The sequence below is a fragment of the Penicillium diatomitis genome (genome assembly GCF_028827545.1).
Source record: "Penicillium diatomitis strain IBT 30728 chromosome Unknown utg000011l_segment0_segment0, whole genome shotgun sequence".
NCBI classification, from domain to species: Eukaryota; Fungi; Ascomycota; class Eurotiomycetes; order Eurotiales; family Aspergillaceae; genus Penicillium; species Penicillium diatomitis.
The window spans coordinates 799001-814287 of NW_026623183.1; the positions used below are offsets into that span (position 1 = coordinate 799001).

Below are 15287 nucleotides of genomic sequence, written 5' to 3' on the forward strand. Positions count from 1 at the left end.
TCTCCGGGTTAAAGATATTATATTATAACGATCCTTCTAGTAGTTATAGTCGAAAAGCGTATCCTACCTTCTCGATAATCCGGAAAGACCCCTCTACTTTCGGACAGAGTTTACCTAATAGCCCTTCTATAATCTACCGATTATCCTTTATTATAATTATAATAAGGTCCCTAATATCGAAGTTTAGCTTCCTATAATATCGATTCGCCTAGATATACTAACGTTCCTACGCTTTAGCTATATTATCCTATACGAACTTATAAACTTAGCGAATTTTATCTACCTAGTCTTAAGCTATCTCCCGGTCTAGCCTATAGAGATATAATATATAGATAATAAGTTAATAGTTAACTAGCTAGTCGGTTAACTAGTTCGTGAATAGACTTAGAGTATAGAGTTAGTTAGATAAGTTAACTAGTTAGTTACCGTGAACTAGTAAGTTTACTAACTAGTTAGTTAGCCGACTAGCGAGTTAGTATTAACTAGTAGGTTAGTTAGCTAGTTAATAGATATAGACTTAGGGAGTTAAGGAGGAGATTATATAATCGATATTTACGTTTATAAGATTAGATATTTATCTACGCGTTATTAATAGAAGCCTTACGCGTATATATACGCTAGAGCCTAAGGATTATTTATCTTTCGGTTTACTTCTGTAGAGGAACCTTCTATCCGGGACTTTCTATAAGGATTCTACCGTCTTACTATAGCCCCGCCTACGATAGGTATTTAAGATAGTACTTTATCTTTCTTATTTCTTTCTTTCCTTTTTCCCCTTTATCTTAGTTTTCTTCGTTATATAGGATATAGTTACTTTATCTTCCTTCTTCTATATATAGATTATCGTAGCTATACTACCTAGGAGTTATATAAAAACTAAGATCTTTAATATTCTTTTTACCTTTATACGATAGACCGGCGCTTACTATAAGTTATTAAGTCTTTATATATTATCTTCCCTTATTTTTCTCTTTTCCCTTTAAATAATCGATATAGTAGTATCTATTAATATAGTATACCTAGGTATTAATAAAGAACCCGGTTAGGGAGAGTCGTATAGTATATATCGATAGAGCTTCTTAGCTAGACCTAACGATCTTCCCTATAAAGACTACGATATATATTTTATTTAGGTTATATCTTAGCTAGATAATCTACTCGAGTATTTACGCGATAGAAAACTTAGCCGTAAGAACTTTATCGACTTAGTATATAACGAACCTAGGTTTATATTCGACTTAATATAGGATATATAGCGAGCGATAGTCGACTACTTATATTATCTCGATAACGAAGTATAGGAATAACGCGGATAGCTTACTATAGCTACCGCTAAGGCGGTTAAACTAATAAACTAGAAGATAACGAATAATAAGCTCCTCTATAAGTCCGAGGAATATACCGATCTTAATACTACTACTATTAAGCTTTTATAGATAACCCTTTAGTAGATCTATATCTCCGCCGATTAAATTAAAACGAGCCGCCTCGTATCTCCTACTAACTAACGTAAGTAGTGTAAAGCTACTATAGATACTACTATAATAGGCTGTTCCGATTCTATATATACTATATATAAATTTAAGATCCCCGATCTATCCCTATTTACCGATAGAAAGGAAATAACTTAGGAAAACTAGAAGATCGCGATAGAGCGTAAGCTATATAATATAGGACTAGATCTTACCGATCCCTTAGCTTTAGACTATGCTTACTCTTAATATAGAGATATAGCTAAATAGAATATTAATTAATATATAATAGATATAGCCTCCGAGTAATACTAGAACTATAATAACCTTTTTAAGTATCTTAGATCTATCTTTAGCGACTATAATAAAGCTATACGCTCTAAATAGGATTTCTAGAACTTAGAGATATAGGGTAGCTAGTTATTTAGTAACTTCCTATCTTAGTTCTCTTACCTCTTTAACGCTAGCGAACTTATTATAGGTAAGCGCTAGAAGAAGTACGTCCTCTAGAACCGCTTAACTCCCCGACTTCGGGAGATTATCGATATCGACTTAATTAATAAGCCTCTTATATCCTTTACCGAGTTTAGCCGTAAGATTAGAAAGAAGTATAATACTCTTTACCTAAGTAGCTAGATCTCTACTTAGCGATATAGCTAGACTACTAATAATAAAAGTATCGATCTATCTAGAGTATCGAAGACGCGTTTCTCTAAGAAGTCTAATAATAAAACTACTACTATAACTTTAGTATTATCTAGTATTATACCTCGCGAGATAAAGATAATCCTAGTACTTAACGCTAAGAGTCTAGATAGGGAGATCTATACCTACTATATAAAGGAAGGATAATACTTTAGATACGGACAGACTAGATATATATCTTCTAAGTATCCTAGTAAGGAATATACTACTTTAGTAGCTAAGGTATTAGTACCTAATCCTAGTTATATAGAAGAGATCTCTAAACCCTCTAAGACGGGAAAAGCCTAAGCCTAGAATAAGTCTTCCTTCTAGATATAAGTATTACGAAAGTAGTTATATCTTTAGATTTATATATAGTATTAGGAAATAATAAATAATTTACTTTTCTAATTATACTTATATCTAATAGTTAGTTAACCTATATAACTACTTTACTCGATACTAGAGTAATATCCTATACGGCTATCGATAAAGGATTAGTCTATACTATCCGAGATATTTAGAATATTCTATAGATACCTTTACCCTAGTTAGTAAAGATAGAGAGATATAATAAGAAAGATAGAAATACTATTATCTATATAATCATTCTAACTCTCTAGATCGATAGATAACGGTTTTATTAGATACCGTTCCTTATTACTAGTTTAGGTTATTACTATATAATTATCGGATAAGCCTAGTTTGTGTATTATTAAGTATTATTAGATTATACGAATTACCGAATCTAGTAGTCTACTAAAGTTATCCTAGTAGATAAGGTAGCCGGGAAACTAACTCTAGAGATCCCTCTACCGGTATTAATATATCTGCGGGTTATAAATTAGAAATATTAGGTATATACCGAAGCCTATAACCGGGAAATAGAGCGACTAATCGAGTAGGAGCGGATCGATAGATCTCGGGTTACTTTAACTACATATAACGCCGAATATCGACTTCCTAAAGAGTTCTTAAGTAATTATATATAAGCCTATAAGATATTTAGCTATATAACGGCTAGGGATAGAGAACTAGTAGTCCTAGCTCCTTAACTATCTTATATAGAATTAAATACTATATTTCTAAGTCCCGCTCGAGCTTTTATTAGTCGAGTAGGGTTTAAATACTATATATAGGCTAAGGATACCGAAGTGTTTATTACTACTCTTAATAAGATTAACGCGATAATTATAGAACTAGCTCCTAGGAATAAAGTAGTTATAAAGAAGAAATCTATTTAATAGTAAATTCCTAAGATATACTATAATCTATAGAAGTTCTTCTCGTAATATAAGTCTAATATTCTACTACTATATTAGGGCCTATTTAACTATAAGATCCTTCTTAACGGAGAGTAAAGACTAGGCTATTATCTCCTCTATAAGATAAACTAGAAGGAGCTTAAAGTAGTTCGAAAGTACCTTTTCGAGAACTTATAAAAGGACTTTATTATTCTATCGAGGTACTTCTTCGCTTCTCTAATCCTAATAGCGAAGAAGGTAGATAGCAGACTATACTTCTATATAGACTACCGATAACTAAATATAGTTATAGAAAAAGATATCTATCTATTACTACTTATTAACGAGATAATAGACCGGTTAGCCTATATAAGACGCTTTACTAAACTCGATATATAGTAGAGATTCTATCGACTTAGAATAGCGGCGGACTTAGAGGATCTAACGACGTTTATAACTCGATATAGGACCTTTAAGTATAAGATTATACTATTTAGGTTATATAGTAGATCTACCTTCTTCTAATAGTATATTAACTAGGTACTTAGGAATCTCTTAGATATAGTTACTATTATATTTATAGATAATATCTTAATCTTTAGTAAGAACCCCGAGAAGTACGTTAAATACGTTCGGACCGTAATCTAATAATTATAAGCTATAGGACTTTAGGTAGTAATCTATAAGTATAAGTTCGACCGAACCGAGACTAAGTTCTTAGATTTTATTATAGGAGTAGATAGAGTAAGAATAGATCCTAAGAAGATTAAGGCTATTTATAAGTAGTAAACTCCTATAATAGTTAAAGGAGTTTAGTCCTTTCTTAGGTTCTATAACTTCTATTATTATTTTATTACTACCTATAGTTATATCGCGAAGCTACTCTACTAACTTATAAAAAAGGACTATATATTTATATAGAGTAAGGACTATATAAATATCTTCTAGTAACTAAAAACTACTCTTTCTTCGGCGCCTATCTTAGTATACTACTATCCGGAGAGGGAGATAAGACTAGAAATAGATATCTTAAAGGATATTATTACGGGAGTACTATCCTAGAAGTAGGATAGGTTATAGTACTCTATTAGGTTCTTCTCTAAGACTATATTACCTAGGAAGTAGAAGTAGGATATCTACGACCGGGAGATACTAGCGATTATAGAGAGTATAGATAATTAGCGGACTAAGCTATCGGGACTATAATATAAAGAAAGATTCGAGGTCCTAATAGATTACCGGGCGTTAGAGTACTTTATATTATTAAAACTTCTAAACGCTTATTAAGCTTACTAGGGTTTAAAACTTTCCTAGTACTATTTCGTTATCTACTACCGACTAGAATAATAAAATACTCTTACGGATATATTATCCCGCTTCTAGATTAAATAATAAGGGGAACCGGAGAGCTAGATATTACTACCGGAATCCTATTTAGATTCCTAGATCGTAAATAAGCGTAAGACTATTCGAATTAACCGACTCTATATTAGTAGCGACTTAATTAAATAGTTACTCTTAGTAAACTAGGATAACCTAGAGCTAGAAGTATAGCGTTAGGAAGCTAAATAGGAGAATTCCTTAAGTAGATTCGACTTATAAGAAGGGATACTAATCCGTAATAAGAAGCTTATAGTCCTAGTATATAGATAGCTACGAATCCGGTTAATCTCCGAAGCCTATAATTAACTATCTTTAGTCTACCTAAGTACTAAGAAGCTTTAGAAGTTCCTAGTAAGCCGTTTTTAGTAGAAGACTCTCCGCTAGAATATTATTCGGTTTTTAGATAACTATATAATATATAAGTATACTAAAACCTAGCGAATAAAGACTCCGGGACTCTATAACTCCTAGGTAGTATAGCTACGATAACCTACGTATAGAAGAAGGAAGATAAAGTAACTATATCCTATATAATAAAGAAAACTAAGACGAAGGGGAAAAAGGAAAGGAAGAAATAAGAAAGATAAAGTACTATCTTAAATACCTATCGTGGGCGAGGCTATAGTAAGGCGGTAGAATCCTTATAGAAAGTCCCGGATAGAAGGTTCCTCTATAGAAGTAAACCGAAAGGTAAATAATCCTTAGGCTCTAGCGTATATATATATATAAGGCTTCTATTAATAATACGTAGGTAAATATCTAATCTTATAAACGTAAATATCGATTATATAATCTCCTCCTTAACTCCCTAAGCCTATATCTATTAACTAGCTAACTAATCTACTAGTTAATACTAACTCGCTAGTCGGCTAACTAACTAGTTAGTAAACTCACTAGTTTACGGTAACTAACTAGTTAACTTATCTAACTAACTCTATACTCTAAGTCTATTTACGGACTAGTTAACCGACTAGCTAGTTAACTATTAACTTATTACCTATATATTATATTACCCTCCGTTTAGACTCGCGACTATCCTTAGGCGCGGTAATATTATAGTATATTATCGTCTAGGCGTACTAGTAGCTCCTTATTAAGAGCCTCGTACTCTAACTAATAGTTAAGGTTTACCGGAGATCTAGGGCAGAACGGATAGGTTTTATAATATTCCCGGAGTTTCGAAGCCGTAGTCCGGAAATTACTAGTATTATACTAAGTTATATCATTCTCGAATCCTACCTACTTTACTCGATACTAAAGCTTCGACCGGTTAATTCGCGAAATAAGGATTATCTCTATATCGTACTCCGGCTCTAGTATAACCTATATCGCCGGTTTAGGGATAGATTATCCTAGAAGTAGATCTATACTTATCGTACGGCGTAACTTCTCCGGGTTAAAGATATTATATCGTAACGACCCTTCTGGTAGTTATAGTTAAAAAGCGTATCCTACCTTCTCGATAATCCGGAAAGGCCCTTCTACTTTCGGACGGAGTTTATCTAACGGCTCTTCTATGATCTACCGATTATCCTTTATCGTAATTATAATAAGGTCCCTAATATCGAAGTTTAGCTTCCTACGATATCGATTCGCCTAGATACGCTAACGTTCCTACGCTTTAGCTATATTATCCTATACGAACTTATAAACTTAGCGAATTTTGTCTACCTAGTCTCGAGCTATCTCCCGGTCTAGCCTATAGAGATCCTATCCGCTACTACTAAGTTACTAATTAACTATCGTTCTTAGCTTATACCCGTATTCGGTGTAGTATAGTAAGACCCTAGTCGACTTATAAGATAAAATTACCTAAGTAAAGTCTATTATTAGTAGTAGGCTAGACTAGTTATCGGCGAATTTATCTACGAAGGCGTATAGTCGTTAAGATAGTAACTAGATCGTATTTTCCGACTGCCTATCTGTTTAAGGATAATACGGAGTAGATAACTTCTGCTTAATCCCTATTAACTTATATAGGATCTTCTAGAATAATATAATAAACTATAGCCCTCTATCCGATATAATTAAGTCCGGAAGTCCTATCTATCTATAATAGTATATTAACTATAACTTTACTAGATCCCTAGCTATAGTATCCTTAAATAAGGGTACGTAAACTATCCGCTTCGTTAATCTATAGACTACTATTAAGATATTATTATATCCGTATCGGTCTTTTAGTAGGTATATAAAGTCTATAGAGATATACTACTAGGGTCTATCCGGTACCGGTAACGGGTTTAGGAGTCCCGGAGTCTTTATTCGCTAGGTTTTAGTATACTTATATATTATATAGTTATCCGAAAACCGAATAACGTCCTAGCGGAGAGTCTCCTACTAAAAATAGCTTACTAGGAACTTCTAAAGCTTCTTAGCGCTTAGGTAGGCTAAAGATAGTTAATTATAGGCTTCGGAGATTAACCGGGTTCGTAGCTACCTATATACTAGGACTACGAGCTTCTTATTATAGATTAGTACCCCTTCTCGTAAGTCGAATCTACTTAAGGAATTCTCCTATTCGGCTTCCTAACGCTATACTTCTAGCTCTAGGTTATCCCGGTTTACTAAGAGTAACTATTTAATTAAGTCGCTACTAATATAGAGTTAGTTAATTCGAACGGTCTTACGCTTATTTACGATCTAGGGGTCTAAGTAGGATTCCGGTAGTAACGTCTAGCTCTCCGGTTTCCCTTATTATTTAATCTAGAAGCGGGATAATATATCTATAAGAGTATTTTATTATCCTAGTCGGTAGCGGATAACGAAATAGTACTAGGAAAGTTTTAAACCCTAGCGAGCTTAACGAGTATTTAGAAGTTTTAATAATATAAAGTACTCTAACGCCCGGTAATCTATTAGGACCTCGAATCTTTCTTTACGTTATAGTCCCGATAGCTTAGTCTACTAATTATCTATACTCTCTATAATCGCTAGTATCTCCCGGTCGTAGATATCCTACTTCCGCTCTCTAGGTAATATAGTCTTAGAGAAGAACCTAATAGGGTACTATAACCTATCCTACTTCTAGGATAGTACTCCCGTAATAATATCCTTCGAGGTATCTATTTCTAGTCTCGTCTTCCTCTCCGGATAGTAGTACGCTAAGATAGGCGCTAAAGAAAGAGTAGTTTTTAGTTACTAGAAGATATTTATATAGTCCTCGCTCTATATAAACGTATAGTCCTTTTTTGTAAGTTAGTAGAGTAGCTTCGCGATATAACTATAGGTAGTAATAAAACGACGATAGAAGTTATAGAACCTAAGAAAGGACTAAACTCCTTTAACTATTATAGGAGTTTACTACTTATAAATAGCCTTAATCTTCTTAGGGTTAGTCCTTACTCTATCTACTCCTACGATAAAACCTAAGAACTTAGTCTCGGTTCGGTCGAACTTATACTTATAGATTACTACCTAAAGTCTTATAGCTTATAATCGTTAGATTACGGCCCGAATATATTTAACGTACTTCTCGGGATCCTCGCTAAAGATTAGGATATTATCCACGAATATAATAGTAACTATATCTAAGAGATCCCTAAGTATCTAGTTAATATACTATTAGAAGGAGATAGGTCTATCCTATAACCTAAATAGTATAATCTTATACTTAAAGGTCCTATATCGAGTTATAAACGTCGTTAGATCCTCTAAGTCCGCCGCTATTCTAAGTTAATAGAATCCCTACCGTATATTAAGTTTAGTAAAGCGTCTTACGCGGACTAACCGGTCTATTATCTTATTAATAAGTAGTAACGGGTAGATATCTTTTTCTGTGACCGCGTTTAGTCGTCGGTAGTCTATATAGAAGCGTAGTCTGCTATCTACCTTCTTCGCTATTAGGATTAGAGAAGCGAAGGGGTATCTCGACGGAACGATAAAGCCCTTTTATAAGTTTTCGAAAAGGTACTTTCGAACTACTTTAAGCTTCTCCTAGTTTATCTTATAGAGGAGATAATAGCCTAGTCTCTACTCTCTGTTAAGAAGGATCTTATAGTCGAATAGGCCCTAATATAGTAGTAGAACGTCGGACTTATATTACGAGAAGAACTCCTATAGATTATAGTATATCTTAGGAATTTACTATTAAATAGACTCCTTCTCCGTAACTACTTCGTTCCTAGGAGCTAGTTCCGTAATTACCGCGTCGATCTCGTTAAGAGTAGTAATAAATACTTCGGTATCCTTAGCCTATATATAGCGTTTAAACCCTACTCGACTAATAAAAGCTCGAGCGGGACTTAGAAATATAGTATTTAATTCTGCGCGAGACGGTTAAGGAGCTAGGACTACCGGTTCTCTATCCCTAGCCGTTATATAGCTAAATATCTTATAGGCTCGTGTATAATTACTTAAGAACTCTTTAGGAAGTCGATATCCGGCGTTATACGTAGTTAAAGTAACCCGAGATCTATCGATCCGCTCCTACTCGATCAGTCGCTCTATTTCCCGGTTATAGGCTTCGGTATATACCTAATATTTCTAATTTATAACCCGCGGACGCGTTAATACCGGTAGGGGGATCTCTAGAGTTAGTTTCCCGGCTACCTTATCTACTAGAGTAACTTTAGTAGGCTACTAGATTCGGTGATTCGTATAATCTAATAATACTTAATAATACACGAACTAGGCTTATCCGATAATTATATAGTAATAACCTAAACCGGTAATAAGGAACGGTATCTAATAAAACTATTATCCGTCGATCTAGAGAGTTAGAACGATTATATAGGTAATAGCGTTTCTACCTTTCCTATTATATCCCTCTACCTTCACTAACTAGGATAAAGATATCTATAGAATATTCTAAATATCTCGGATAGTATAGGCTAATCCTTTATCGATAGCTATATAGGGTATTACTCTAGTATCGAGTAAAGTAGTTATATAGGTTAACTAACTATTAGATATAAGTATAATTAGAAAAGTAAATTATTCGTTATTTCCTAATACCGTATATAAATCTAAAGGTATAACTACTTTCGTAATACTTATACCTAGAAGAGAGACTTATTCTAGGCTTAGGCTTTTCCCGTCTCGGAGGGTTTAGAGATCTCTTCTATATAACTAGGATTAGGTACTAATATCTTAGCTACTAAAGTAGCGCGTTCCTTACTAGGATACTTAGAAGATATATATCTAGTCTATCCGTATCTAAAGTATTATCCTTCCTTTATATAGCGGGTACGGGTCTTCCTATCTAGACTCTTAGCGTTAGATACTAGGATTATCTTTATCTCGCGAGGCGTAGTACTAGACGATACCGGAGTTATAGTAGTAGTCTTATTATTAGACTTCTTAGAGAAACGCGTCTTCGACGCTCTAGATAGATTAGTACTTTTGTTATTAGTAGTCTAGCCGCGTCGCTAAGCGGAGATCTAGCTACTTAGGTAAAAAGCGTTATACTTCTTTCTAACCTTACGGCTAAACTCGGTAAAGGATATAAGGGGCTTATCGATTAAGTCGATATCGATAATCTCCCGAAGTCGGGGAGTTAAGCGGTTCTAGAGGGCGTACTTCTTCTAGCGCTTGCCTATAATAAGTTCGCTAGCGTCGAAGAGGTAAGAGAACTAAGATAGGAAGTCGCTAAATAACTAGCTATTCTATATCTCTAAGTTCTAGAAATCCTATTTAGAGCGTATAGCTTTATTATAGTTACCGAAGATAGATCTAAGGTACTTAAAGAGGTTATTATAGTTCTAGTATCGCTCGGAGGCTATATCTATTATATATTAATTAATATTCTGTTCGGCTATATCTCTGTATCGAGAGTAAGTATAGTCTAAAGCTAAGAGATCGGTAAGGTCTAGTCCTATACTATATAGCTTACGCTCTATCGCGATCTTCTAGTTTTCCTAAGTTATTTCCTTTCTATCGGTAAGTAGGGGTAGATCGGGGATCTTAAATTTATATATAGCGTATATAGAATTAGAACGGCCTATTATAGTAGTATCTATAGTAGCTTTACGCTACTCGTGTTAGTTAGTAGGAGGTATAGGATAGCTCGTTTCGATTTAATCGGCGGAGGTATAGATCTACTAGAGGGTTATCTATAAAAGCTTAATAGTAGTAGCGTTAAGATCGGTATATTCCTTAGACTTACGGAGGAGCTCGTCGTTCGTTATCTTCTAGTTTATTAGTTTAACTACCTTAGCGGTAGCTATAGCGAGCTATCCGCGTTATTCCTCTACTTCGTTATCGAGATAATATAAGTAGTCGACCGTCGCTTGCTATATATCCTATATTAAGTCGAATATAAACCTAGGTTCGTTACGTACTAAGTCGATAAAGTTCTTATAGCTAAGTTTTCTATCGCGTAAATACTCGAGTAGATTATCTAGCTAAGGCGTAACCTAAATAAAATATATATCGTAGTCTTTATAGGGAAGATTATTAGGTCTAGCTAAGGAGCTCTATCGATATATACTATACGACTCTCCCTAACTAGGTTCTTTATTAATATCCGGGTGTACTATATTAATAGGTACTACTATATCGATCGTTTAAAGGGAAAAGAGAAAAATAAGGGAAGATAATATATAAAGACTTAATAACTTATAGTAAGCGCCGGTCTATCGTATAAAGGTAAAAAGAATATTAGAGATCTTAGTTTTTATATAACACCTAGGTAGTATAGCTACGATAACCTATATATAGAAGAAGGAAGGTAAAGTAACTATATCCTATATAACGAAGGAAACTAAGATAAAGGAGAAAAAGGAAAGGAAGAAATAAGAAAGATAAAGTACTATCTTAAATACCTATCGTAGGCGGGGCTATAGTAAGGTAGTAGAATCCTTATAGAAAGTCCCGGATAGAAGGTTCCTCTATAGAAGTAAACCGAAAGATAAATAATCCTTAGGCTCTAGCGTATATATACGCGTAAGGCTTCTATTAATAACGCGTAGGTAAATATCTAATCTTATAAATGTAAATATCGATTATATAATCTCCTCCTTAACTCCCTAAGTCTATATCTATTAACTAGCTAACTAACCTACTAGTTAATACTAACTCGCTAGTCGGCTAACTAACTAGTTAGTAAACTTACTAGTTCACGATAACTAACTAGTTAACTTATCTAACTAACTCTATACTCTAAGTCTATTCACGGACTAGTTAACCGACTAGCTAGTTAACTATTAACTTATTACCTATATATCACAGACTCCTAAACCTATTACCGGTACCGGATAGATCCTAGTAGTATATCTCTATAGACTTTATATATCTACTAAAAGACTAATACGGATATAATAACGCCTTAATAGTAGTCTATAGATTAATAAAGCGGATAGTTTACGTATCCTTATTTAAGGATACTATAGCTAGGGATCTAGTAAAGTTATAGTTAATATACTATTATAGATAGATAGGACTTCCGGACTTAATTATATCGGATAAAGGACTATAGTTTATTATATTATTCTAGAAGACCGTAAAAACAAAAAGCATTTGTGCTGAGGCGGCCGGTTCTGGCGTCAAAGTGCGCCGAAAATGGCCTCCTCGGCACCACCATTCCGCACACGCACTATCGCCCCGGAGCCACGCGCCACCCAACTGCGCTCTTGTAACACGCACCGTCACGTTCTCGTTCAGCCATGTCGGTGCCTGGACGCGTGGCTCCCTTCCCCTGCGTCCACGCCCCGCTCGTGCTTTCCATCGACTTCTACCCACCTCCGGCCCAGCTCTTTGAGCGCTACCATGACCCTTCGTATGGTGAGGTCGCCAAAAATGGCACACTCCATCCCAGGCCCATTGGTCGCTGGGGCAATGGCGGTTTCATGGCCATAAACCGCCAACAGTCCCTCACTCTCCTACCCAGTCCCCCTCTCCTCTAGTACTTATTTGTTGCCCGTCCCTCCTTCAACCCATGCCTCAGTCCCTCGTCCTTTTTTCATTCAGCTGTCTACTTGCCTAGATCGCCTTTGCACACATTTTTGTTTCTCCAGAGGCAACATGAGCGACGTTGCAGACCCATCCTCAGCGTTTGACAGTGACACTTCCGGGGTTTCTTTCCAGCCTGACTTCGATGCCACCGACGACTCCGATTCTGGGGACGCCTCAAATTCTACCGGGCTGACCACCCCGGAGCCCACTTGTCTTCCTGATGATCGTAGTAGGCCTTCAACCCGTCCAAAACGACCCATGCGCCACCCAGCGGACGCTGGTGTTCTGCCCGATTTCAGCGACGACCCCGACGACGACACAGACGAGGACCTCGCAGATGTACCACTTGATTATGGGCACTCGGAGAAAACCAAGGTTCGGGGTCGACGAATAGAAAAGCGCTGGCACAAGTGAGCATTGATTCAGACCTACGCAATGTGGAGGTGGTTACTGATGCGAGGCGTAGGTACTGCCGAGTGAAGGCGGCTCAGTCTGGTGCGCTTTTGAAATGGGATGATCCGGAGGAGGCATTGCGCGAGGTTACCCCTAATGACGTGCATCGATTTTTCAACTACTGCATGAAGCTGAAATACGGTGAAGGTGGTCGACATCTGAAGGGAATGTCGAAAGCTAGCGCCCTGAAAGCTGAATGGAAAGGATTTCGGGGTTACTATCGGAGAATTACACGGACCAGGATCACCGCTGAAGATAGCGAAGAGATTAATGCGGTCAGTCATCCACCGTAAGCCGATACTCGGAGCTGACTGGGTCCAGGGTATCCGGAAACTCATCGATAAATTCAACCTCGATCAACAAGAACGGGGCAAGGAGCCGGTGTACGTCCAAGACTTGACTGAATTGAACGAGACGATTCTCCGAACTCAGGAAAGACGGTTTCATTTTGGGTACGAACGAATCCAACTCTGTCTCTTCAACATGCTCGGTATTTTTACCGTGAACCGGCTGCATGCTCTTCTTTCGCTACAATTCAAACATCTACATTTCTCCATACAACACAATCCGGATGGAGGCCCTCCCGTGCTTTTGGCGGAGATCAAGTCGGAGCATACGAAGAAATTCCTCGGAACTTCGCAAGTGTATGTATCATGCATTGAAGCCGGCAATTAAGATCCTAATATTAACACTAATTCTTAGTAACAATTTTCCTTTTCCTGAAATCATCAACGATCCGTCGCTTGTCTTCAGTCCTCATACATTCATCTTCGGTATACTTTTTTGGCTTCAAGCCTTCGAAGTCCCTGCGCTTTCCTCCATGGAGCGCCTTCGAAAGCTGTTCGTCGAAGGCGGTCGACAACAGATGGAACTACCCTTAAAGCGCGAAGTCGAAGACTATTATGTCTTCTGCAAGACAGACGTAGTCAATGGACGTGCGGTTCTCCAATGGAACCAGCCGACAACCGAGAGCGCCATGTCTGGACGTCTGAGAAATCTAGGGGAGATCCACGGCTTCCTTCAGTCAATGTTCGCCCATCGTTTTCGCTATGGAGGGGGGAAGATGTTAAACGAAAACAGCGCAGTCAGCGAAGCACAGCAAAATCTGATTATGAAACACGCTGACACTCGCACTTTCTTGAAACATTATCTTCCACGCCACATCGACACCGATATGCAGAGCGTTATGAACGGCCGCGAATCCAACAAGGCTCTGATGCGCGCGATCACCCGGATGAGTAGGTGGATTGACAAGAGACGCCCTCGGCACCTTACTCCGGAGCAACGAGCGTCCCTTCGCGAACATCCAGAATATGTCGAGGCCACTCGGCGAATGAGGGAGCAAGCCGAAGAGTGCAAATACGATCCCAGTGCAGCGATGCAATCGCGATTAGAGAAATTGACACGCGAAACCTCCAATACACTCGGTCGGTTGGAAAGAGCACTAAGACGGAAGGTCCGCCATGAGTTCGACCGCAAACAGGCTATAATAGACATTGAGCGACAGCTCTCGGGGGCCGCTGTTGATGACGAAGAGGCGAAGAAGGTACTTCAAGTAGAGGACCAGATGCTACCGGAGCAGATTGATCTTCTTGAGAAATTATTCACATGGCCTACTTCTCAATCCCTGGAGGCGGAGTGGCAAAGAAGGAACGCTGCTGTGGCTACGATCTCCCGATACTGTTGTTTCCTTGAAGGTGGACCATTGCGTGGGCGACGTAAACGGGCTGCACCAAGTGACGGGTTCGATGAAGAACAGACCAACGTGTTACCAGAGCCAGCCAAGAAGAGTTGCAGCTCTCCGGAGCCTTCGCGGCAGGATATTCTTCTTGTGAAAGCCGAAAACTATATCAAAAAGGCTAAGAAGCCTCGGCGATGTTTTCAATGTTATGGCAACACCGAACTTCCCATTCATCGCCGGACGCAGAAATATAGCGAGTATAAGTCGACTCTACGACACTTTCGAGAGAAGCACTTGCAGGATCGAAGGTGTCATATGTGTGACAAAGATCTGCTACATGAGATGCATCTTCGCAGGCATGCAGAGGAAATTCATCGCCTCAGCACCGAGCGGAATTACTACGCCAAAGAAGATACGGGATCGGACATGGATACCGATTAATTGGAAAGCTTGCAAGTTTCTGTCAAATTGAAGAAC

At 37.5% G+C, this 15287-nt stretch overlaps 2 protein-coding genes across 2 annotated transcripts; both read left to right on the forward strand.

Annotated features, from left to right (window-relative positions):
• Positions 1–12387: 12387 nt before the first annotated feature.
• N7539_007940 (uncharacterized protein) lies at positions 12388–12627 on the forward strand (the record flags this gene model as incomplete). The annotated part of the gene is made up of 1 exon (XM_056937541.1): positions 12388–12627. The coding sequence occupies one exon, from the start codon at positions 12388–12390 to the stop codon at positions 12625–12627; it is 240 nt and encodes a 79-aa protein (XP_056787406.1).
• Positions 12628–12745: 118 nt separating this feature from the next.
• N7539_007941 (DUF3435 domain-containing protein) lies at positions 12746–15251 on the forward strand (the record flags this gene model as incomplete). Its single annotated transcript, XM_056937542.1, has 4 exons — positions 12746–13086; positions 13143–13404; positions 13451–13773; positions 13832–15251. 4 exons carry the CDS (start codon positions 12746–12748, stop codon positions 15249–15251), a joined length of 2346 nt encoding a protein of 781 aa, XP_056787407.1.
• Between the last annotated feature and the right edge of the window lie 36 nt (positions 15252–15287).